Source organism: Oncorhynchus kisutch, linkage group LG9 (genome assembly GCF_002021735.2).
Source record: "Oncorhynchus kisutch isolate 150728-3 linkage group LG9, Okis_V2, whole genome shotgun sequence".
NCBI lineage: Eukaryota > Metazoa > Chordata > Actinopteri > Salmoniformes > Salmonidae > Oncorhynchus > Oncorhynchus kisutch.
In genome coordinates this window covers 8,704,515-8,729,699 of record NC_034182.2, presented here as the reverse complement: position 1 = coordinate 8,729,699, position 25,185 = coordinate 8,704,515, and the positions used below count along the sequence as shown (strand labels likewise).

Below are 25,185 nucleotides of genomic sequence, written 5' to 3'. Positions count from 1 at the left end.
ATATACACCCTAGACAGGGCCGGACACACACACACACCCTGTTCATTTCTGTAGAGGATTGAACCCAGGTGTCCGGTGAAGAGACGTGACTTATGCCGGGTGGTGTTACCAATACACCACGTCTCTGCACATGTATCCATATTTTTCCTGTTTTACTGGGACTGTCCCGGCATTGGTGTTAGGATGAATAGATACTTGTCATCACTGCTCAAACACACACGCCCCCATGAGGTTATGTGCCTAATGTTGATAAGGAACTCTCACACAGCGTCCATCTCACTACTGTAGACTGGGTGTGTGTTTGAACTCTGCCTCCAGGACTGTTTGTTGTTTATCTGTGACGTTCTTGGGAAGGAGAAACTCCTGGGAACTTGGGTTATGTCCCGGCTGTGTTTTCCAGTGTTTGAATACCAGGAAATACAAAAGCCTCTGATAGCCACAACGTTTTAGTTTTTCATGCTTTGATAAACATGAATTACTGTCCATGATGAAAACACTGGACTATCAAAGAGGAGCACCATCCCATAGACCGTGTTAGGATGACCGTATGTTTGTTCACTGTCCAAACTAACAAAATTACCCAATTCCTCACTAGTCTTCACTCAAGGATACATCGGCAGTGATATTACAGACCTGTCTGGCCTAAGCTGACAGAAAAGTCAAGTCAGTAGTGTTAATAAATAATGTTTGCACAGTAATAATGTTTGTTTCCTGTCTTCTAGCTGTGGTGGATCTGAACGGGAGGTTCTTTGGTGGTCGGGTGGTAAAAGCCTGCTTCTATAACCAGGATAAGTTCCGAGTGTTGGACCTGGGAGAGCAGATGTGAGACACACACACGGTCCAGCCCACCTGAACCATTACGACCCGCCTTATCCATACCCACAGGGACAGAAGAAATGCTCTGACACACACACACGCGCATTGGTAATCACCAGTAGCTCTTTCTGTCTCTGATTAGCCCAAACATTTATACTCTCAACAGCAGCACAGTGTGTCTGTATTTAGTATAGTTTCACGTGTAGTTTCTGTTTTGCCAGCAGAAAATTCATGTATGTGAGGTAATGAACTTGGTCTCTGTGTCCTGATATGAACCTGTACAATTGAAACCTGGAAATAAATGTTCCTTTTGTTTTAATCTCTCACTCTTCTAGGGCAGATCGTAGTCTAGGAAGCCCAGTTTTTTTTCCTCTGACATAAGAGGCTCTCAGAGGACCAGACCCTCAGCTTTCCATCTTTACATAGCCCGGCACGGTGAGGGGGTACTGGGGCAGTTATGAAAGAAACACAGCCCTCCCCCCTCTAGCCTCATTCAAATCTTATGTAAAACAGACAGGGGGCATAGGAGAGTTAGAGGACTGTCATAATGACAAATCTCTGGAGGATTAAATCAGAACAAATTTATTTCGATATGGTAGTACACAGAAATTAGCTAATTCATAGAAAGGGAATTAAATTCTACTCTCAGACTTTATGACTAACCTCAAATTAAGGTTAGATACATAGAAACTAGTGGAGGATGCTGAGGGAGAACGGCTCATAATGGCTGGAACCGAGTGAATGGAATGGCATCGAGCACACGGAAACCATGTATTTGATATCATTCTGCTCCAGCCATTAACACAAACCTGTTCTCTCCAATTAAGGTGCCACCAACCTCCTGTGATAGAAATGCAAATATGTTTGGGTAAAGCAAAGTTGAGATTAAGTGTGTGTGTCTGGGGGGGTTTATTAGGGTAAGGTTTTCAGGTCACGCATGCAGAGGGTGGAAGGAGAGCATGCTTGGCTCATGCAAGGGGAGTGAGATAGTGTCTGGGTGGAGGAGTGACAGTGCTCTTTGCCTAACCTAAGTACCACTGGTGGAGTTGAGCTGGGTCTAGGAGGTCAGAGAGCATGCGTATTAGGGAAGGGGGGGACACAGTGTGTTTTATGGGGAGGGGAGCCTCTCCCCTGGCACCCAGACTGGGTCACAGTCTTGTCAAGGGGAGGTATTCCCTAGAATCCCTAGTGTGGGTGATTGGGGTCTGTGTCAGTCTCTGACCTGGCCTGGTTCAGGAGAGAAACAGAGGGATGAAGAAGTAGGCTAGGCTATGAAGAGTTGTGTGTGTGTGTGTGGAGAGATTGACGGGCCCACATACAAACACATGCACTCTTGTATCTCCCCCACTCTGAAATATACACCTTGCACTTGGAACCAGAAGAATTTAGAAATAATCAGATCCAAATGGCGCAATACCATTCTCTCTATTCACTGGACAAATCCTTTCACTGTTATCTTAAGTTTATTGATAACACAAACTCAAATGGTCCTACATGACTGCAGGCTGTAGCCATGCTCAGGGCAAGTCTACGTGCCACTATGGCAGTAACATAGCCAATAATCACTGTTACCCAGAAGTAAAATTCTTGCCGAAGTTTGTCACTTCCTGTTTTATGCAGACTCTGTCCAAAAGAGATTAAAGAGCCTATTGAGAGTGGAGCCTGTTATTTTGAAACCCAGCACTTCTCTACTTTGTATTTTCCTTCACCATATCCTATGTTGCTGGACTGAAAAACATTTAACTTGATAATTTAGGGTGATATAGTTGTTGCCAAATTGTTAGAATGATTTGCATAAAATAAATACTAATCTGCACCAGAAAGTGTCTGTATAGGACATTGGCATGACACTACATAATATTTGGAGACCGCAAAGTGCAAATGCAGTAAAAACCTCTCTTTGGGTCATATTTGTTCCTCTGTCTGAAGGTTTACTGGGATGCAATTCTGCACGTGCACCGCCGGGATACTTCCATTTGCCATAATAGTGGATTACCGTCATCAGCCACAAGGGAGCGCAGCATCACCCTCTCCGAGAGCGCGGTGGATGTCATCGATGTCAAGTTGTTTCCTGCTGGGACAGGTTAAATAAAGGAACTGGGACACAGCGGGGTAGATTAATACACCGGCAAAGGCTGAACAGCATTAGAATAGAACACAGCAGCTCTTAACGAGTGCTTAGCGCGCCAATATATTTGATTACAGGCTACTTGTCTGGTAGAGAGAACGACAGCCGATCCTACTGTTTTTATTTCATCCGTGCTGATCTGAAAGCACGTAAAGGTGGTATTTTGGGGGGACCGATATTAGTGGGAAACCTAGGTTTCTTTCGTGTTTTATTTCACTACCCTCTAGGAATGCTTACCCAGAACAGGATACAAAAGATCTGGATTCCTTCAAAGGATGACAAACCGGCAGTCTCCCGGGGAAGTAAGTAGTAGCCTAACCCGCGGCTGGTATCAGCACCCATCTGATTCATTCAGGTTTCATTTAGAAAACGTCCATAGGATAAATGTATTACATGCAATTATCTTTGATAAATATTATGATTATCTTTGATAATCAGATAAAGAATCATCTCATTGAGCCTCTAATAATATATACAATGTAGCAGCTTGTTGGAATATTAGACTACATTAGCGGTCCAGGATGGGGAGACCCCAGACAGGTCACCAGAAATCAGGGAACGTTGAAAAATGTAGTGTATTGAACTTTAAGTTCGAGGGTGCACAGAATGTGTGAAATAAAAACAAGTAATGTGATTGCATGTTTTGATGTTTTACTCGCATGGCTTTATTTTCAATTGGCGTGGCATACAGTAGGTAGCCTACTTTTTGAAACCATTCAACAGAATAATTTTAAAACCGCTTAAGTTTTCAAAATAACCTACCGACTTGAAAAAAATAACACTATGTGTGTAATTACAATAATTATGCTAAAAGAATATGCCCTATTACCCTAGCCTATCCAAACTGGCCATTGGCACGCAGCCAGGTCAGGATTCACAAGTAGCTGTAGAGGGTAATGGTTGATAGTGCTCACTATAGCAACAAAGCCCCTATCCGGTCCCTAGTTTGCACGAGTTACCACAGCCACAAAATAAAAAATACTTTTTGATCTTAATTTAAGGTTAGGGCTAGGCATAAGGTTAGCAGTATGGTTAGTTATGTTCAAAATTACATTTTAATAAGAAGAAATAGGCGGCCTGTATGACTTTGTGGCTGTGGTCCCGGGGGCTCCCCGCTCTGCTCGTGACAGCCAGGAACCGTTGTGTGGGTGGGAGAGACTGGGGGGATTTTACATGCAGACGCATCGGGATTGGACGAACTATCGTGCGTGTCCGCATGGGGCGAGCTGGATCATGGCTGAGAAATTGCAGAAATGGGCGGGGTTTATGACTTTGTGGCTGTGGTAACAAGTGACGACAGGTTGTAAAGAGCCGACTGATCAATATCAACGGCCTGAATAGCCACTGCTTAAATCAATGACGTCAGTTTGTTTGTCCTGTTGTGTGTCATAAGGAGGGTGAATGAGTTTATGCCGCGTTCATAATAACAGTGATCTCGCAACTCAGAAATCTCCTACTTCGGAAAAGAACTAGGTCAGACTTGGAAAATCGTTTTGAAGGTCATCCAACTCGGAATGCAAATCGGAAACTGGAACATCCCTAGGTCGCTCCTCTTTTCATTTCGCTGCAGCTAGCGACTGGAACGAGCTGTAACAAACACTCAAACTGGACAGTTTTATCTCAATCTCTTCATTCAAAGACTCAATCATGGACACTACCTTCTTGCCTTTGTGTTGTTGTCTGTGCCCAATCATGTTTGTACCATGTTGTGTGTTGCTGCCATGCTATGTTGTTGTCTTTTGTCTCATTATGTAGTGTTGTCTATTGTCGTGATGTGTGTTTTGTCTTCTATTTCTATTTAATTTATTTTTATATTTAACCCCAGCCCCCGTCCCCGCCTTTTGCCATTTGGTAGGCCGTCATTGTAAATAAGAATGTATTCTTAACTGACTTGCCTACTTAAATAAAGTTTTTTTTAAAAATACAAATTATTTATAGAACTCCAACTTTCTGACCTGAAGATCACTGACATTATGACCTAGTTTTTCCCCCAAGTTCCCAGTTGTCTTGAAAGCACCAATAGCTGGTGATGTCTGTATCACATGGAGATTCAGGCAATGAAAACTAATACCCACAAACATTTTCATCCCTTAAAGACTGACTTGCATAGACTAATGCAGTGGTTTTGACATTGGAACCATCTCTCTAGTAGGAGGTTTATCAGCCGACTGTTTAGTCAGGTTGGGGGGGGGGGGGGGGGGGGGGACAGCTTCAGCAGTGTCTGCAGGTAAACGCACCATCTTGACCACTGGGGAAGGGTCTAGCTGGGGGGAGCACAGCAGACAAGACTGGTGGGAGGGAATTACTATTAGTGTCTATCCATGACCATGACCATCACTGTGCTGCAAGGACCAGCCACACAGACAGAGCCTCAGTCTCCCAAAGTCTATAAGAGGATGTACAGCTCTCTGACACTGAATGAGAGATGGAGAATGATAGAGGGAGGGAAAGGAGGGTGTGATGACCTAATAGCTTTATAGCTGTTTTTCCATCGAAGAGGTACTGTGTCCTGGAAAGTGGATTAGAGCTGGTAGGAGCGTGTGAATGAGAGCCATTCGTCACTGAATGAAGATGCAGTATTATTGTGTGTAAATTAAGAGTACACGATTAATCAGATTGATTGTGTGTATGGCCATTGAACAATATTTTAATCTCTCTGTCTCTAGCGACGGGGGCCCCACACCTGGCCAACCCCCCCACAGTGATTGTGATGGTGGGTCTGCCAGCCAGGGGGAAGACCTACATGTCCAAGAAACTCACCCGATACCTCAATTGGATCGGCATGCCCACCAAAGGTACACAGCAAACACACACAGTACACACACTCAGCACATGACGAGACACATCAACAGGTGTAGCTAACAGATTAGTAACTTTTGTTATTGGTCATAGTAATGTGCCTCACACTGCCCTAAAATTACCTTTATTTTAGAAATGTTTATTTGATCTTATTGTTGTATTTGTTCACTAAGAGGAACGTTGGGGTTAAAAGGGCGTAGGTTGGATTATTGTTCTTGAATCGGCATTCCTGCCATCTAGTCTAGTTCCTTTCCTCTGTTTTAGTTTTCAGATTTACCACAAACTGGGCTTGGGCTCACTTTCTCCCTCCAGAACATTCCATTTACCATTGTTAGTTTGTTCTTTGCCTCCAGTCTTCAATGTGGGAGAGTATCGCAGAGAAGCAGTCAAGAACTACAGCTCGTACGACTTCTTCAAGGCTGACAACGAGAGTGCCGTGAAGATCAGACAGTGAGTCCACCCCTGCTCCCCATCCTACTCTGTGTTTTACCATGACAAATTCTGAGCATCATGTGACGTCACTGATCATCAGTGTACTTGAAACAAGGCTAACAGAGATTATTTATTTTCTTGCTTAGACAATGTGCCTTAGCAGCTCTGAGGGACGTTGAGTCTTACCTGACAGAGGAGGGAGGCCAGGTTGCAGTCTTTGATGCCACCAACACTACTCGTGAGAGACGAGACATGATCCTGGACTTTGGCAGTGAGAACGGCTTCAAGGTCAGTGGTGTTTCTATGGTTACGAGCGGCTTGATGCATTCTCAAACAGATACGCGATCGAATGACTCATCATGTCTTTCAATGTGAAGATGATAAAAGGACTCTAAATGACTTTAAATGTATGTGTGCAGATCTTCTTCATTGAGTCGGTGTGTGATGATCCCAGCGTCATCGCCACAAATATCATGGTGAGTCAGAAATCTGAACAGAACATCTGAAGAAACATGTTAATGGTTGGCTCCTGCAAGGTTCCTCTAATGTTGCAGCCTGACGTTAGCTACTGACGTTGTAATATCTATAATGTAATTTTAATGAGTGTCTTACGCTGTCACCTGACCTTTTACTTCCTCCCATGACAGGAAGTGAAGGTGTCCTGCCCAGACTACCAGGACTGCAACAAGACAGACGCCATGGAGGACTTCCATAAGAGGATAGAGTGTTACAGGGTTCACTACGAACCCCTGGACCCAGACCAGTACGACAGGTAGCCCCTAAACCTCATATAGCTTATTCACTGTTTATACCTGTTGACCCTAGCTACTGTTTACTGTGTGATCTGAGAGTGGCTTAAACCTGATTTAGAATCAGTTTGGCCTTTTTAAATAATAATAAATAAGATTATATGGAACTCTGAGAAATGTTGTGAATTCAGGCCCTAGACTAAACTTGTTCTAACCCCCTACGTAGGAGCCTGTCCTTCATCAAGGTGATCGATGTAGGCAGAAGGTTCCTGGTGAACCGGATCCAGGACCACGTCCAGAGTAAGATCGTCTACTACCTGATGAACATCCACGTCCAGCCCAGAGTCATCTACCTGTGTCGCCATGGAGAGAGCATGCACAACCTGCAGGGACGCCTGGGGGGAGACTCAGGGCTGTCGCCAAGGGGGAGAAAGGTACGAGAGTAGAAACACACTCGTATACACACACACGCACACTAAGTTGACACATGAATACACACACACACTTTCTGGTCTCTTACTCTTTCCCCTTTCTCTATGTGTAGTTTTCTGGGGCGTTGTCGACGTTTGTTAAAGAGCAGAACTTGACGGATCTGAAGGTGTGGACCAATCAGATGTGTTGCAGCATCCAGACTGCTGAGAGCCTGGGAGTGCCATACGAACAGTGGAAGGCCCTTAACGAGATAGACGCTGTGAGTCACACACACTAGAATAGACTACTCACTGGACTGTGTGTGTGGTGCTTCATTTAAACAGCTCTAATGTGAGGTGTGTGTTGTGTGCACAGGGGGTGTGTGAGGAGATGACGTACGATGAGGTGAAGGAGAAGTACCCTGAGGAGTTTGCTCTGAGAGACCAAGACAAGTATTACTACCGCTACCCCACAGGAGAGGTTAGCACAGTACAATATACTACTAGAATCAACCTGCTACTGCCAACTACTGTACAGTTAGTTACACATGGACATAGTTCTTGTGTTTAAAATGCTGCGAATCGATGTGTCTGTGAAAATATCGAGTTAACCCTTCTCTCTTCTTTCTCTCTGTCTGATCCCTCCCTCCAGTCCTATCAGGACCTGGTCCAGCGGGTGGAGCCAGTGATCATGGAGCTGGAGAGACAGGAGAACGTTCTGGTTATCTGTCACCAGGCTGTGATGCGCTGTCTTCTGGCTTACTTCCTGGATAAGAGTGCAGAAGAGATGCCCTACCTGAAGTGTCCCCTCCACACGGTGCTGAAGCTCACCCCCATTGCCTACGGTGAGAACTTGTGTACACTTCTCACATTACCAAGCCAATGTGACCAAAAAATATCAGAGACAGAATAGTACAGTTCAGATTGGCTCTATAGTGTGAATTGGGCATTAGGGTCAATTGTATGTTCTCTAGCTTGTCTAGGGCAGGAGAAATAAGGTGAGGTCTAAATATCTGTTCTGACTGTGGTGTGTGTGTGTGTGTTTTTACTCTGTGTGCAGGCTGCAAGGTAGAGTCCATCTCGCTCAACGTGGAAGCGGTGAACACCCACAGAGAGAGACCAGAGGAGATGAAGAAGAATTCTGGGACTCTGATCAGGAGGAACAGTGTGACCCCCCTGACCAGCCCCGAGCCCAACATCAAGAAACCCCGCATCGACGGCCTGGACGAACCCCTCCAGGAGCTGCCCATGTCCCTCTGCACTCCTTCCCACCTCGCCTTGGCCGGACAGGTGAGTGTCTCTCTCGCTTTCTCTCTCTCTCCTCTCTCTCTCTCCTGCTCTAAGCAATTTTCCATTCTACACTGTTGTCTCTTTGCTCTCTTATCATTCTTATCATGACCTCACACATGTCTCTTTGCTCTCTTATCATTCACTCTTCTTTTCTTTCTTTTCTTCCTTCTCTTCTTCACCGTGCAGCACTGGCTGGGCAAACTCTGTCTGTAAGTACCTGTCTCTCTCCTACAGGAATACATGTGCCAAGTGCCTCCCTCCTTCCCGCTCACTATGACCTCACGTCCTGTGTACCATTTCAGACTCGCATTTTTTTCGAACTGATTTCAGAGCATTGCACGAGCTTTGTTGTCTGCATGTTACTACGGCAACCCCTACACACTGTTCTGTCACTCACGTCTTTAGAGCGTCTATATTTTAAATGTATTTTCTGTTCTGTTTAAAGACCTCCGCCCATCTGCACCATCCTTCACTGTCTGAAACTCGTCTCTCTTTTAGTGTTTCAAAGGTAAAGTGCGAAAGCAGCTAGATTTAGCTCCCAGCTTATTCTGTAGTAGTAGTGTTGTTGTGTCTCAGACTCTGCAGGCACATATTGAAAGGTGATAATTATTCAGGGTGTGGTAAGATCCGGTCAACTTAAGTCACAGTCAGAAGGGGCACTTATACACGGAGTTTGCAAAACATTAAGAACACCTTCCTAATATTGAGTTGCACCCACTTTTGCCCTCAGAACAGCATCAATTAGTCGGGGCGTGGACTCTACAAGGTGACGAAAGCGTTCCCCAGGGATGCTGGCCCATGTTGACTCAGTGCTTCCCACAGTTGTGTCAAGTTGACTGGATGTCCTTTGGGTGGAGGACCATTCTTGATACACATGGGAAACTGTTGAGTGTGAAAAACCCAGCAGCGTTCAATCTTGTGTCTTGCCCGTTCACCCTCTGAATGGCACACATACATGTCTCAATTGTCTCAAGGCTTAAAAACCCTTCTTTATCCTGTCTCCTCCCCTTCATCTACACTGACTGAAGTGGATTTAACAGGTGACATCAATAAGGGAGCATAGCTTTTACCTGGATTCACCTGGTCAGTCTATGTCACTGAAAGAGCAGGTGTTAGTGGTTTGTCCACTCAGTGTACAGTAACACCCATAGACAAGTAAAGACACACACTCTTACACACTTATTGTAGCTCTATAGTTAGTTGTTGAGGTGTACTTAGACGTGGGATAGGGAGATTGGATCATCGTTTTTGAGCCTACACATGGTTGACATTTACCATGGAATATGAATGAGTAGCTCATCGAGGCTTCAGGCGACATGGATGAGCAGAACCAAAGTCTCTGTCATGTTACGTCATCTCATGTTAAGCCTCGAGTCACTTAGCCTATAGGACAGGGTCTTTCCCTCACTTTATGTTTTATGTGTCTTGTCTCACAGACGACTCTTAGTTTGTTTGTTATATTGTGATGGTTTCCCCAAGTCTTCTTAACCATTTTAGGCCTTCTGTTTCCCTCAGAACATGAAGAGAATGTCCAACGATCGCCATGAGATCCTGCAGCTCTGCCAATGAGATCGCACTGCCTCGTTACCTGATCCAAGACCCCAGGAAGTGAAAGCCGGCAAAGAAAGTTCAACAATGTCACCAAAATGGACATTGTTGTGTGTGTGTGTGTGTGTGTCCCATCTTCCTCTTTCTGGAGATCACAGGGCACTTCTGTTTTCTTTTCTCACACAGGCGTGTTAGTGCGTTTCTGGCCTGTGTTATCTGCCAGTGCTTGTAGTTCAAACACTTTGCCTCTGGGAAAGAGAGAGATAACACTGTACATTAGAGGTCTTCACAGGTCCACCCAAAATACCCGAGCGTGCCCGGGTCCAAAATTCTAAGTTTTCCATCCGGTCTGAGCCGGGTCTTGGGTCAATGTAACTATAGCCGAAAGATGCGACTGGACCCGGCCATGGCTCTGCATAGCCTATAGCATATTTATTTACCAGTAAAACATAATGTATGCTACTATACAATACTGTACAACATGTCTCAATCACTCTGCTTTCTCTGGTTCCTCCGAAGTGAATCTGTAGTGACAGCTCACCCTGCAATTATGGTTTAATTAGTGTAATAGCTCTGTGATTCTAAGGAACTATTATATCTGGTTTGAGTGACTACTTGGCACTCGGCAACGCATCCGTCAGAGAGCTGGAACCAGGCCAAATATTTGAAATCTCCCTTTCTTGACAACCTCCTGAGGTCTGAGTAAGGAGTCATGGTTATATCACTTTTTTTTAAACAGATGGAATCGTTTAGTTTACGATGTAAACATTTTTCTATAGGAATGCCTCTGAAATAATGACTACCCAAATTGTGTTTGTCACTTTTGTTGATGTTGAGCACTTGTTCACTTTTTTTGTTATGATTTTATTTCTAAAGATTTGAGTATCATACTGTTACTGAACAACCGGTGTACTCATGCTATGACATGAATGATTATTTTGCACAGCAAAGTTGATATTCCTATTGAGTGGTGTGAATGACTGTGTCCATAGACACAATTGTCTCTTTCTGTCTTTCTCTCTGAAAGGAGATTTGGACCTAGAGTGCCTAGCTTGTCCTGCAAGCCCAATGCTGCTTCTGCACCCATATAGCTGCCAATAGAAATTCAGACATATGCTACCTTCCGAGTACATGCAGTGTAACGTGTTTCACTTTTCTTTGTAAGCCAGCTACTAACATGTGTGAGCATTTATATCTTTGTTATGAAAATACGTTCTGTAAATAGACATGTACATATATCAGACTTGAAGGAATGCTCAGCGTTTGGAATGTTCAAGTCTAGAACTGAGTGGAAAGGTATTTTGTAGATGCTCTTTTTTTTTTACCTCTCTCTGATTGGCTGATTTCTACTTAATTGTAAGTCGTGTACTACTCTGCCCTACAAAGGTAAAACGCAGTAATTACGCCAACAGTGAAACTGAGAAAAATGGCTTTGAAGTTGTTTTGCTAGCCAGCCAAATATGTTCTGCATATCACATTGGCAGTACTACTTTTGTTCATTTGTTTGCTTCTGATACTTGAATTTTGTTTTTTTGTAAGACATTTTTTCTCAAGCTATTTATTTCTATGTAGATTTAGATAATCGTTTGGAGCGGATGGCACCTGGTCTTGCCTGAGTACTGTGTATGACTTGTGTATGGCAAGCAAAGCGTCTGAGAGAACATGTGTAAATTCTGCATTTGCTGGGCCAATAAATCTCCAGGAAAGTAAGCCATCTTGTGGATGTCATATCTTCATTATTTATGTTTTTTGGGGCACACTATCTGATAGGCAAACACCCTATCAATGTGTTTCACTTTGGAGAAGTATGCTAGAACCTTTAAAGCAACTAAATTGTCACCAAAACACTTCATTCTAAAAGGTACTATAGGACAATATAGAAGTGTTTTGAGAGTGCTGAGGCCTGTCGAAACACTACTTGATAGACAAACACCCTATCAATGTGTTTCACTTTGGAGAGGGAGCCCAGAAACTTCAAAACAACTGGAAGCTGGAGTTTGTTTTACCATGCCACATTCAAACACATCTGTTTAAATAGTGTCACGCCAGATCAACACTAGCTGTCAACACCTATACTGACCTATAGGTAACTGCCAAAGTAAAGGAAACACCAGCATAAAGTGTCTTAATAGGGCGTTGGGCCGCCACGAGCCAGAACAGCTTTAATGCACCTTGGCATAGATTCTACATAGATACTCCTATTCTAACCATGGTAGACAAAATAACGGGCAACTGGGCATTTTTATACATCACCCTAAGCATGATGGGATGTTAATTGCTTAATTAATTCAAACCACAGCTGCTTTCAATATACTTTGTATTCCTCGTTTACTCAAGTGTTGGCAGTTACCTGCTGTAGCTTGATGTGTCTGGTGCTGAGAACAAATGAAACCATTCTCTGTTAAAAATGCTCTCCCAGACAGTCCATGGAGTAAAACATGTTAGAGTAGCTGTTTTACAGGTCAGTAGAACACACACTCAAGAACAGGGATGAGTGTTTCGCAGTGTTTCTTAATCCTAGTCCTGGGGACCTAAAGGGGGGTTATTTTTTGTTTTTGCCCTAGCGCTACACAGCTTATTCAAATGATCAGCTTATCATCGAGCTTTGGTGATTCGAATCAGGTGTTTGGTGCTAAGGCAAAAACTAAAATGTGCCCCTTTGGGTCCCCAGGGCCAGGATTAAGAAACACTGGTGTAATGTAATTGGACACAGTACAATTCATTAAATCTGTGTTGAACTGAGGTAGGTCCAGCTGTCTCCGAACTCCTCTTGTTATTTACCCCTATTCCTGTCTCCTCTCTCCCCTACTCTTCTCATTTGGCTGTCAGATTTCAGTCAGATGGATATCAAAGGAGAAGTCAATGATGCAACAAAGGCTCTGAAGCAGTGCCCCCGGAATGAAGCTGCTTGTGTGTAACAACAGGGGCTTTATTTATTCATTATTAATCCTCCTAGAATAGCAGGGTCCAAGCCTTCTCTGTCCGTTTCTCTATTGTCTAGACACACAGAGCTGCATGACAGTACAGAATGTCTCTGTGTCCTACATTCAGGGAATCCCTGTGCTGTACAGGATTAGCCTAGCATTCTGTCCTCTGGCCCTCAGCACTACAGCAGTCTATAAACCACTGTCTCTCAACCCATACCCAGCTCTACCATGTATCGCCCTATTGGAGAGAAAGTGACAGCAGTCTCCCTCTTCATATCTGAGACAAGCACCGTTCTCCATCTATTCTACGGATGCATACCAAATGCCATCCTATTCCCTACAGCCTGTTACTTTTGACCAAGGCCCACAGGGCTCAAAATAAGTGTACTATGTAGGGAATAGAGTGCCATTTGGGACACATCCTATTTCCATGTGGTGGTCCAGTAGCCTTCGTCCTGGTGAGATTCAGTAGTGTCCATAAAACAGCTGAGGCCATCAGGCCCATGTCATGTGCTGTTGATATGGCACAGGCCAGAGGTTTGATGTGTAAACCAAGGGCAGGCCAGCAGCACTCTAGCTCTGATGGCAATACAGTACTATTTACAGTGGTCACATGGCTGCAGTTACATGTAACTCAATCACTCATGATTGCAAGGTCGAGGGATTTTTGTCTTGCAAATAGTCAGACTATGTTGTCTGGGCAGAGTTAAAGATGTTGCTCTTGATAGTTGTTGCTGTGTTGTCGTTGTATAATTAATTCAGATGGGGTTTGTGCAGGGAGCATGGGGTAACTGTGGCATGCATGCTGCGGTGATTCAACTCCAGCCAAACATACACTTTTGCTACTTGCCAACCCCGGCAGGCGCTGCTGTCGGATTCACGGCCCGAAGTGGCTGGCCTGTGCTGGGTTGGCTGGGGTTTTGGTCTACAGCAGCCAGAGTGTATGTGACTACTCTCATGTACACTTGTCTCGACCCAGTCACATGACCTCACACAAGCAAACTTCAGGAAAGTTAATTTGCATTGGATTTTGCATACCCAGCTCAGGTTGAACTAATGTTTGATAGACTCAAAGTCCCTATACATGACAGATACCTGCATAGACTATCTACTCTCACTTGTGTATGGTTATACATAAAGAATCCTGGTTTTGGCTGCAGGCTATTGGGCCATGTTTCTGTCTGTGTTTGTATGTTCAGTATGTGGTGGTGCAGACCGGCTTTCTCCCTGTGTGTGTGTGTACAGTATATGCATGACTGTATGCATGTGTGATAATCTCTGTGGGAGAGAAGAGAAGCTGCAGTCAGAGTCATGAATGGAACATGGGTCTGGTTTACAGTGCATTCTGAAAGTATTCAGACCCCTTGACTTTTTCCACATTATATTACGTTACAACCATATTCAAAATTGATTCAATTGTTTTTTCCCCTCATCAATCTACACACAATGCCCCATAATGACAGAGCAAAAACAGTTTTTTGGAAATTTTTGCAAATGTATTAAAAATAAACTGAAATCACATTTACATAAGTATTTAGACCATTTACTCAGTACTTTGTTAAAGCACCTTTGGCAGTGATTACAGCTTGGAGTCTTCTTGGGTATGACTCTACAAGCTTGGCACACCTGTATTTGGGGCGTTTCTCCCATTCTTCTCTGCAGATCCTTTCAAGTTCTGTCAGGTTGGATGGAGTGTTGCAGCACAGCTCATTTCAGGATCCTTCCGAGATGTTCGATCGTGATCAAGTCTGGCCTCTGGCTGGACCACTCAAGGACATTCAGAGACTTGTCCCGAAGCCACTCCTGCATTGTCTTTGCTGTGTGCTTAGGGTTGTTGTCCTGTTGGAAGGTAAACCTTTGCCCCAGTCTGAGATCCTGAGCTCTCTGGAGCAGGTTTTCATGAAGGATCTCTCTATACTTTCCTTTGTTTATCTTTCCCCCTATCCTGACTAGTCTCCCAGTCCCTGCCACTGAAAACATCCCCACAGCATGATGCTGCCACCACTATGCTTCACCATAGGGATGGTACAAGGTTTACTCCAGACGTGACACTTGGCATTCAAACCAAAGAGTTCAATCTTGGTTTCATCAGACCAGAGAATCTTGTTTCTCATGGTCTGAGAGTCCTTTAGGTGCCTTTTGGCAAACTCCAAGTGGGCTGTCATGTGCCTGTATTGAGGAGTGGCTTCCGTGGAGTGCTGCAGAGATGGTTGTCCTTCTGGAAGGTTCTCCCATCTCCACAGAGAAACTCTGAAGCTGTGTCAGTGAGCATCAGGTTCTTGGTCACCTCCCTGACAAAGGCCGTTCTCCCCCGATTGCTCAATTTGGCCGGCGGCCAGCTCTAGGAAGAGTCTTGATGGTTCCAAACTTCTTCAATTTAAGAATGATGGAGGCCATTGTGTTCTTGGGGACCTTCAATGCTGCAGAACTTTTTTGGTACCCTTCCCCAGATCTGTGCCTCGACACAATCCTGTCTCGGAGCTCTACGGACAATTCCTTCGACCTCGTGGCTTGGTTTTTGCTTTGACATCCATTGTCAACTGTGGGACCTTATATAGACAGGTGTGTGTGCCTTTCCAAATAATTTCCAATCAATAGAATTTTAGCATAGGTGGACTCCAATCCGGTTGAAGAAACATCTCAAGGTTGATCAATGGAAACAGGATGAACCTGAGCTCAATTTCGAGTTACTTCTGTTTTCTAAAAATATGTTTTTGCTTTGCTATAATGGTGTAATAAGTTAGACGAGGATTATTTAAAATAATACATTTTACTATAAGGCTGTAACGTAACAAAATGTGAAAGTCAAGGGGTCTGAATACTTTCCGAGTGCACTGTAACTGTCTCTGCTAAGCCAGCACTCCACAAATAGATCCCTAATGCTGCACTGACTAACTGATGCTAATCACTTTATCTATTCATGTTCTGTATGGGAAACTAGTGTTGCAGACCTGCGTCAATGTCACTTCCTCTCATGTGTCATTTTCATGTCCCCGTTCAGGGGAAGTTAATTTTAAAGTGTTGTCTCATGTGCTTTCTTCTCTCTCTTTCATATTTGCTCATTTTTTTCTCGCTTTGTCATTATGGGGTGCACTGTAACTGTCTCTACTAATCCAGCCCTCCACAAATAGGTCCCTAATACTGCACTGACTAACTGATGCCAATCACTGTTTTATCCATTCATGTTCTGTATGGGGAACTAATGTTGCAGTGCCTAGTAATTTCATTTCTGCTCATGTGTCATGTCCCCGTTCAGGGGAAGTTCATTTAAAAATGTTGATATACTTTCTCACTCACTCACATAGCTGTGTCATGACTCAGCTCTCTGTCCTCTCCAAGGTGATGAGCTCTTCCTCATTAACAGATCAAGTTCTGATAAGACAGACACAGTAATCCTGTCAGTCTAAACTGACCCCTCTGATCTACCCAGCATAATCACACACGCACATGCACGCACACACATACAGTTCCTTCAGAAAGTATTCACACCCCTCGACTGTTTCCACATTGTTGTTTCACAGCCTGATTTTCTTAACTCGCCTACACACATTATCCCATAATGTCAAAGCAGAATAATGTTTTTCAAACCTTTTACAAATGAATAAAACATGAGAAGCTTACATTTCTTGAGTCAAGAACCATTCAACCCATTTGTTAAGACTAAATAAGTTCAGGAGCAAAGATTTGCTTAAGCATGGACTCACTCTGTGCAATAATAATGTTTAACATGATTTTTGAATGACTACCTCATCTCTGTACCCCACACATACAATTATCTATAAGATCCCTCAGTTGAGCAGTGACTTTCAAACACAGATTCAACCACAAAGACCAGGGAGGTTTTCCAATGCCTCGCAAAGAAGTGCACCTTTTGGTAGATGGGTTAAAAAAAGACATCCTTTTCAGCATGGTCAAATATGAATTACACTTTGGATGGTGTATCAATACACTCAGTCACTACAAAGATACAGGCATCCTTCCTAACTCAGTTGCCGGAGGAAGGAAACCGCTCAGGGATTTCACTATGTTAGAGTTTAATGGCTACGATAGGAGAAAACTGAGGATGAATCAACGACATTGTAGTTACTCCACAATACTAACCTCATTGACAGAGTGAAAGGAAGGAATATATTTCAGAACGTGCATCCTGTTTGCAACAAGGCACTAATGTAATACTGCAACAAAATGTGACAAAGCAGTTCAACAGTTTTCAGGCTGTAACACAGCAAAATGTTGAGGAAAGCGAGGGGTGTGAATTACTTTCTGAAGGCACTGCACATGTACACTCACATATATACACACACACACACACCTGGAAAAAGTCATCATGATGCGACCTTGTGACCATTAATCATCATGTTGTAAACAGTCCTAAATGGCTTTATTAGTGCTGCATCAATCACAAGACACACCTTCACACACACTCACTGTCACACTCACTGTCACACTCCCTTACAAAGCCTGTGTTTGTCAAACCTGTCTGTAACCCTAAAAGGAAATTAAATTAGAGACAGTCACAGAGCCACTCCTCTTTCCATTCCTCTCTCTTTGTCTGGGGGTCATTGACGGGGAGATTCCATCCCTCTCTCCCCTAACCTGGACAATGCTGGGCCAATTGTACACCACCTCATGGGTCTCCCGGTCACGGCTGGCTGTGACACAGCCTGGGATCGAACATGGGTCTGTAGTGACGCCTCAAGCGCGGCGATGCAGTGCCTTAGACCCCTCGGGAGGCCCTAAGAATAGGCTGTTTAAGTGCAAATCGAGGGCTTGTCTCTTTCTGGTGTCACTTTATTTTTCCCTCATTGGAAAATATTGGAGTCCAAACGTTGACAAGAAAATACAGATGAGTAGGCAGATAGACAAGTGGTTCTGTCGTTTATGAATTGGTGCCCAGAATTGGTTCCAACTGTTTTAGTATTTCCTGTGACTGTTTTGATATTTCCACTAAAGAAACAAAGGCAGTGATTCAAGTTAGGACAGCTTCTAGCCATGATGACCCAGCTGAAACTGCCAGACGAGCTGGGAAGGATTGCTGTCGAGGGAAAGTTAGAGTAACATTCGGTCGGAGATATTTGGTGTACAAACTTAAGGGGGTTATAAAATGGAGGTAAAATCTGGGCCTCCCTCACTACAGTAAATGGGTTAAAGCTTGCTGTGGGCTAACAGGATTGCTGCGGAGGACACGGCAATGCCAACTGGCACTGGTACAGATGGCATCACCCTGTGTGTGCATGTTCCTTTCCTCTCCAAGAAATACACTCTAGTCTCCACCACTCCCCTTTTCAGACTTTTCAGCCTCAATCATTCTCATTTACATCTCTCCTCTCCCTCCCTTTCCACTATTGAGCCTGACCCGCTCAAGGGTACGTGAGCCTCCACACATCACTTTACATCACTCTCTGGAATCAATTATAAAGTCACAGTGGAGGCCAACGTATCCCTGAGTGGGTCAGGCTCAATAGTGCAGATGAGGAAAGAGAGAGAGAGAGAGAGAGAGAGAGGCATTAGGAGGGTGGGGTCATTTAGGTGGACGTGAGTTTATTCACATCCCACTGAGGGGCATGAATCAGGATGGCTGTGTGAAAGCACGTTCCAACACTATTCTTCCAGTAGGCTGACTAACAGTGTATCTTCTCTCTCACAGCTGTATCTCAGCGTTGCAACTTCAGACTCCTTCAGCCTGTCTGGCTTCAGTACCATGAAACCAGTCAGACTCATGATCCAGATTGCCCCCAGCTCTCGTTCTCTCTGTTCCACTTCACTCCCCAGTGACAGATGGAATGGGGTTGGTGGACTGAGAGACCAGTATCCCCAGTTACCATTTACCCAGCAACAGGATCAACATATATCTGCTGTAAGTGACCTGCACCTTCACCCACATACACCATGTCACGGTTCATTCACATTGATGGTTAAATGATATTTCTGTAGGCTATTGGGCCATGTGTTTGTGTGCTCTGTATGTGGCGGTGCAAACTGACTTTCTCCCTGTGTGGGTGTATGTTCATGCATGAGTGAGTGCACACGCGTGTGTGTGCATGTGTGTGTACAGTATATGCATTAATGTGTGTATGTGATCATCTCTGTGGGAGATAAGAGAAGCTGCAGTCAGACATGAATGGAACATGGGTCTGGTTTACAGTGCATTCTGAAAGTATTCAGACCCCTTGACTTTTTCCCCATTTTGTTACGTTACAGCCATCTTCAAAATGGATTCAATTGCTTTTTTCCCTCATCAATCTACACACAATGCCCCATAGTGACAGAGCAACATTTTTCTTTGCAAATTTATTAATATCACAAATATCACTTATTCAACATTTTGTTGTGTTCCAGCCTGAAAAAGTTCATTGCTATGACACATTTTTTGCAGTATTACATTATTGCCTTGGTGCAAACTGTACGCATGTTTCAGAATATTTTAATTCTGTACTCTGTCAATGAGGTTGGTATTATGGAAAAGCTACCATGTTGATCCATCCTCAGTTTTTTCCTTTCATAGCCATTAAACTCTGTAATTGTTTTAAAGTCCCCATTGGCCTCATGCTGAAATCCCTGAGTGGTTTCCTTCCTCTCCGGCAACTAAGTTAGGTCGGAAGCCTGTATCTTTGTAGTGACTGAGTGTATTGATACACCATCCAAAATGTAATTTCATATTTGACCATGCTCAAAGGGATATTTCATGTATTTTTTCCCCATCTACCATAGGTGGACTTCTTTGCGAGGCATTGGAAAACCTCCCCTGGTCTTTGTGGTTGAATCTGTTTGAAATTCACTGCTCAACTGAGGGACCTTACAGATAATTGTATGTGTGGGGTACAGAGATGAGGTAGTCTTTCAAAAATCATGTTAAACACTATTATTGCACACAGAGCGAGTCCATGCAACTTCTTATATGACTTGTTAAACAAATTTGTACAACTGAACTTATTTAGTATTGTCATAACAAATGGGTTGAATTCCTATTGACTCAAGACATTTCAGCTTCCATGTTTTATTAATGAGTAATTGTTCATTTTTTTAAATCCACTTTGACATTATGGGGTATTGTGCGAAGGTCAATGGAGAAAAAAATCTAAATTTAATCCATTTGAAATTCAGGCTGTAACCCAACAAAATGTCAAGGGATCTGAATACGTAATGAAGGCACTGTGTGTGTGTGATAATGCTGGGTTGATCAGAAGGGTTAGTTTTGACTGACAGGATTACTGTGTCTGTCTTATCAGACCTAAGAGAACATGATCACATGATCTGTTAATGAGGAGGAGCTCATCACCTTGGAGAGGACAAAGAGCTGAGTCATGACACAGCTGAAAGAGAGAGAGAGATAGTAAGTGAGACATTTTTAAATGAACTTGAGCAGAAATTAAATGAAATTACTTAGCACTGCAACACCAGTTCCCCATACAGAACATGAATGGATAAAACAGTGATTGGCATCAGTTAGACAGTGCAGTATTAGGGACCTATTTGTGGAGGGCTGGCTTAGTAGAGACAGTTACAGCGCACCCCATAATGACAAAGTGAAAACATATTTTTAGACATTTTAGCAAATGTATTACAAATAAAAAACAAACTTAATTTACATAAGGATTCGAAACCTTTACTCTGAGACTCGAAATTGAGCTCAGGTGCATTCTGTTTCCAATGATCAACCTTGGGATGTTTCTTCAACCGGATTGGAGTCCATCTGTGGTAAAATTCTATTGATTGGAAATTATTTGGAAAGGCACACACACCTGTCTATATAAGGTCCCACAGTTGACAGTTCATGTCAGAGCAAAAACCAAGCCATGAGGTCGAAGGAATTGTCTGTAGAGCTCCGAGACAGGATTTTGTCGAGGCACAGATCTGGGAAAAGGTACCAGAAAAGTTCTGCAGCGTTGAAGGTCCCGAAGAACACAATGGCCTCCATCATTCTTAAATGGAAGAAGTTTGAACCTCCAAGACTCTTCCTAGAGCTGGCCGCCTGGCCAAATTGAGCAATCGGGGGAGAAGGACCTTTGTCAGGGGGAGGTGACCAAGAACCTGAAGCTCACTCTGACAGAGCTTCAGAGTTTCTCTGTGGAGATGGGAGAACCTTCCAGAAGGACAACAATCTCTGCAGCACTCCACAGAAGCCACTCCTCAGTAAAAGGAACATGACAGCCCGCTTGGAGTTTGCCAAAAGGCACCTAAAGGACTCTCAGACAATGAGAAACAAGATTCTCTGGTCTGATGAAACCAAGATGGAACTATTTGGTTTGAATGCCAAGTGTCACGTTTGGAGGAAACCTGTCACCATCCCTATGGTGAAAAGAATAGGCTTTTTTTTTTTTGCCCCAATTTCGTGATATCCAATTGGTAGTTACAGTCTTGTCCCATCGCTACAACTGCCCTATGGACTTGTGAGAGGTGAAAGTCAAGAGCCATGCATGCTCCTAAATGCGACCCTACCAACAGCACTGCTTCTTGACACATTGCTCGCTTAACCCGGAATCCAGCCGCACCAATGTGTGGGAAAAAAACACCATCCAGCCAGCCACCGAAGTGCTTTTTCATGTGCCCGTCCCACCTCAAGGAGTCGCTAGAGCGCAATGGGACAAGGAAATCCCAGCCAGCCAAACGCTCCCTTAACCCGGATTACGCTGGGCCAATTGTGCACCACCTCACGGATCTCCCAATCACAGCCGGCTGTGACACAGCCTGGAATTGAACCGGGGTCTGTATTGACACCTCAAGCACAGTGATGCAGTGCTTTAAACAGCTGCGCCACTCAAGAGGCCCTAAGAATAGGCTGTTTAAGTGCAAACCGAGGGGTTGTTTCTTTCTGGTATGACTGTATTTTCCCCTCATTGGACAATACTGGAATCCAAACAGGAAAATGCAGATGTAGACAAGCTGTTCTGTTGTATAAGAATTGGTTCCAACTGTTTCAGTATTTCCTGTGACTGTTTTTGTGTTTCCACTAAAGAAACTAAAAACAATATTTCTTGTTAGGACAGCCTCTAGCCATGATGACCCAGCTGAAACTGCCAGATGGGCAGTGCTGTCAAGGGGAAGTTAGAGTAACATTCGGTCTGAGATATTTGGTTTACAAACTTAAGGGGGTTATAAAATGAAGGTAAAATCTGGGCCTCCCTCACTACAGTAAATGGGTTAAAGCTTGCTGTGGGCTAAAAGGATTGCTGCGGAGGACACGGCAATGCCAACTGGCACTGGTACAGATGGCATCACCCTGTGTGTGCATGTTCCTTTCCTCTCCAAGAAATACACTCTAGTCTCCACCACTCCCCTTTTCAGACCTTTCAGCCTCAATCGTTGTCAGTTACATCTCTCTCCTCTCTCCCTCTTTCCTCCTCTCTCCACTATTTAGCCTAACCCACTCAGGGGTACGTGAGCCTCCAGACATCACATCACTCTCTGGGATCAATTATAAAGTAACGAAGGAGGGGGAGAGAGGATGGGGAAAGAAGAGAATTGGGGCATAGAAAGAGAGAGGGAGAGAGGCAGAGGATTAGGAGGGTGGCGTCATTTAGGTGGACGTGAGATTATTCACATCCCACTGAGGGGCATGAATCAGGATGGCTGTGTGAAAGCACGTTCCAACACTATTCTTCCAGTAGGCTGACTAACAGTGTATCTTCTCTCTCACAGCTGTATCTGAGCGTTGCAACTTCAGACTCCTTCAGCCTGTCTGGCCTCAGTACCATGAAACCAGTCAGACTCATGATCCAGATTGCCCCCAGCTCTCGTTCTTGCTCTCGTCCACAACTCTCGTTCTCTCTGTTCCACTTCACTCCCCAGTGACAGATGGAATGGGGTTAGTGGACTGAGAGACCAGTCTCCCCAGTTACCATTTACCCAGCAACAGGATCAACATATGACCCATATCTCCCGTAAGTGACCTGCACCGACTGCACACACACACACACACACACACACACACACACACACACACACACACACACACACACACACACACACACACACACACACACACACACACACACACACACACACACACACACACACACACACACACACACACAGTCACTGTTCATCCACATTAATGATTAACTGACACAATTACTCACGTACGGTGTCTGTCTACCCTCACCTGTTGAATATACTGTATGCAGGCGTGTTTGCACCTTCACCCATGGAATCTGATCCATTGGAAGGTAACTACATTGATCTTCTAAGGTAAACTGCACAGATCAGATGATTGAGTAGAAGAAAGGTTACGATAGAGTTAACTCTCCCTTTTGCTGGGTCTACAAGGCCTTGTAGGGATGTGAGCTTTCATACTGTCCAGTAGGGATGTGAGCCTTCAAACTGTCCAGTAGGGATGTGAGCTTTCATACTGTCCAGTAGGGATGTCAGCTTTCATACTGTCCAGTAGGGATGTGAGCTTTCATACTGTCCAGTAGGGATGTCAGATTTCATACTGTCCAGTAGGGATGTCAGATTTCATACTGTCCAGTAGGGATGTGAGCTTTCATACTGTCCCGTAGGGATGTCAGATTTCATACTGTCCAGTAGGGATGTGAGCTTTCATACTGTCCAGTAGGGATGTGAGCTTTCATACTGTCCAGTAGGGATGTCAGATTTCATACTGTCCAGTAGGGATGTGAGCTTTCATACTGTCCCGTAGGGATGTCAGATTTCATACTGTCCAGTAGGGATGTGAGCTTTCATACTGTCCCGTAGGGATGTCAGATTTCATACTGTCCAGTAGGGATGTGAGCTTTCATACTGTCCCGTAGGGATGTCAGATTTCATACTGTCCAGTAGGGATGTGAGCTTTCATACTGTCCAGTAGGGATGTGAGCTTTCATACTGTCCCGTAGGGATGTCAGATTTCATACTGTCCAGTAGGGATGTCAGATTTCATACTGTCCAGTAGGGATGTGAGCTTTCATACTGTCCCGTAGGGATGTCAGATTTCATACTGTCCAGTAGGGATGTGAGCTTTCATACTGTCCAGTAGGGATGTGAGCTTTCATACTGTCCAGTAGGGATGTGAGCTTTCATACTGTCCAGTAGGGATGTCAGATTTCATACTGTCCAGTAGGGATGTCAGATTTCATACTGTCCAGTAGGGATGTGAGCTTTCATACTGTCCCGTAGGGATGTCAGATTTCATACTGTCCAGTAGGGATGTGAGCTTTCATACTGTCCAGTAGGGATGTGAGCTTTCATACTGTCCAGTAGGGATGTCAGATTTCATACTGTCCAGTAGGGATGTGAGCTTTCATACTGTCCCGTAGGGATGTCAGATTTCATACTGTCCAGTAGGGATGTGAGCTTTCATACTGTCCAGTAGGGATGTGAGCTTTCATACTGTCCAGTAGGGATGTGAGCTTTCATACTGTCCAGTAGGGATGTCAGATTTCATACTGTCCAGTAGGGATGTCAGATTTCATACTGTCCAGTAGGGATGTGAGCTTTCATACTGTCCCGTAGGGATGTGAGCTTTCATACTGTCCCGTAGGGATATGAGCTTTCATACTGTCCCGTAGGGATATGAGCTTTTATACTGTCCAGTAGGGATATGAGCTTTTATACTGTCCAGTAGGGATATGAGCTTTTATACTGTCCAGTAGGGATATGAGCTTTTATACTATCCAGTCAGCAGAGACTCTGGTTCAGAATGAGAATAATAACATTGGGCATAGCTCTAGACTGTTACAACACAGTGAATCAATGTTTTATATGAGAAGAGCGTTAGGAGTGAGTATTTTTCCAGTGAACATGTGGGACAGACAGACATAGGACTCTGTTTCTCCTTTCAAAACCGTGTTCTCATAGCTGACCCTGGTCCCCAGTTGCCCGCAAAAAAGGATTTCCTGTGAGCTCTCTGAATGGTCTCTAGCCTGTGTGTGTGTGTGTGTGTGTGTGTGTGTGTATGTGTGTGTGTGTGTGTGTGTGTGTGTGTGTGTGTGTGTGTGTGTGTGTGTGTGTGTGTGTGTGTGTGTGTGTGTGTGTGTGTGTGTGTGTGTGTGTGTGTGTGTGTGTGTGTGTGTGTGTGTGATTATAGCAGCAGCAGTGGTCAGAGACCCAGCAGTAACAACTATGGAGATTTCCCCTGAGTTTAGTCC

The 25,185-nt window shown here is 44.2% G+C and overlaps 2 protein-coding genes across 4 annotated transcripts in view; both read left to right on the top strand.

Moving 5' to 3' along the window:
- The window catches only part of LOC109879962 (splicing factor 45-like), a 13,853-nt gene extending 12,711 nt beyond the window's left edge, over window positions 1–1,142 (top strand). The window contains exon 13 of the mRNA XM_020472169.2: window positions 723–1,142. Within this exon, the coding sequence (XP_020327758.1) occupies window positions 723–826 (104 nt within the window). The 3' untranslated portion in view covers window positions 827–1,142. The remainder of the gene's footprint in view (window positions 1–722) is intronic.
- A 1,407-nt stretch (window positions 1,143–2,549) lies between these two features.
- Window positions 2,550–11,886, top strand: LOC109879963 (6-phosphofructo-2-kinase/fructose-2,6-bisphosphatase 3). Of its 3 annotated transcripts, XM_031831774.1 has the most exons (14): window positions 2,550–3,246; window positions 5,611–5,739; window positions 6,097–6,193; window positions 6,322–6,463; window positions 6,595–6,651; window positions 6,823–6,947; window positions 7,151–7,358; window positions 7,469–7,615; window positions 7,711–7,815; window positions 7,987–8,179; window positions 8,395–8,624; window positions 8,811–8,833; window positions 9,070–9,132; window positions 10,140–10,257. In XM_031831774.1, the coding sequence occupies exons 1-14, from the start codon at window positions 3,174–3,176 to the stop codon at window positions 10,144–10,146; spliced, it is 1,599 nt and encodes a 532-aa protein (XP_031687634.1). In that variant the 5' UTR covers window positions 2,550–3,173; the 3' UTR covers window positions 10,147–10,257. The 3 variants fall into 3 exon arrangements, with proteins under 3 accessions (XP_031687634.1, XP_031687636.1, XP_031687635.1); XM_031831776.1 differs by lacking the exon at window positions 9,070–9,132 and having other exon boundaries at window positions 2,551–3,246; window positions 10,140–11,886; XM_031831775.1 differs by lacking the exons at window positions 8,811–8,833; window positions 9,070–9,132 and having other exon boundaries at window positions 2,554–3,246; window positions 10,140–11,886.
- Window positions 11,887–25,185: the final 13,299 nt, after the last annotated feature.

What these genes read in the sequence shown, in the direction of transcription:
- LOC109879963 (XM_031831774.1), top strand. Translation starts at nt 3,174, where the DNA reads ATGCTTACCCAGAACAGGATACAAAAGATCTGGATTCCTTCAAAGGAT. An exon ending in AGTGCCGTGAAGATCAGACA is followed by an intron (nt 6,194 to 6,321) that starts GTGAGTCCACCC and finishes TTTCTTGCTTAG; the next exon opens with ACAATGTGCCTTAGCAGCTC. An exon ending in TGTCGCCAAGGGGGAGAAAG is followed by an intron (nt 7,359 to 7,468) that starts GTACGAGAGTAG and finishes CTCTATGTGTAG; the next exon opens with TTTTCTGGGGCGTTGTCGAC.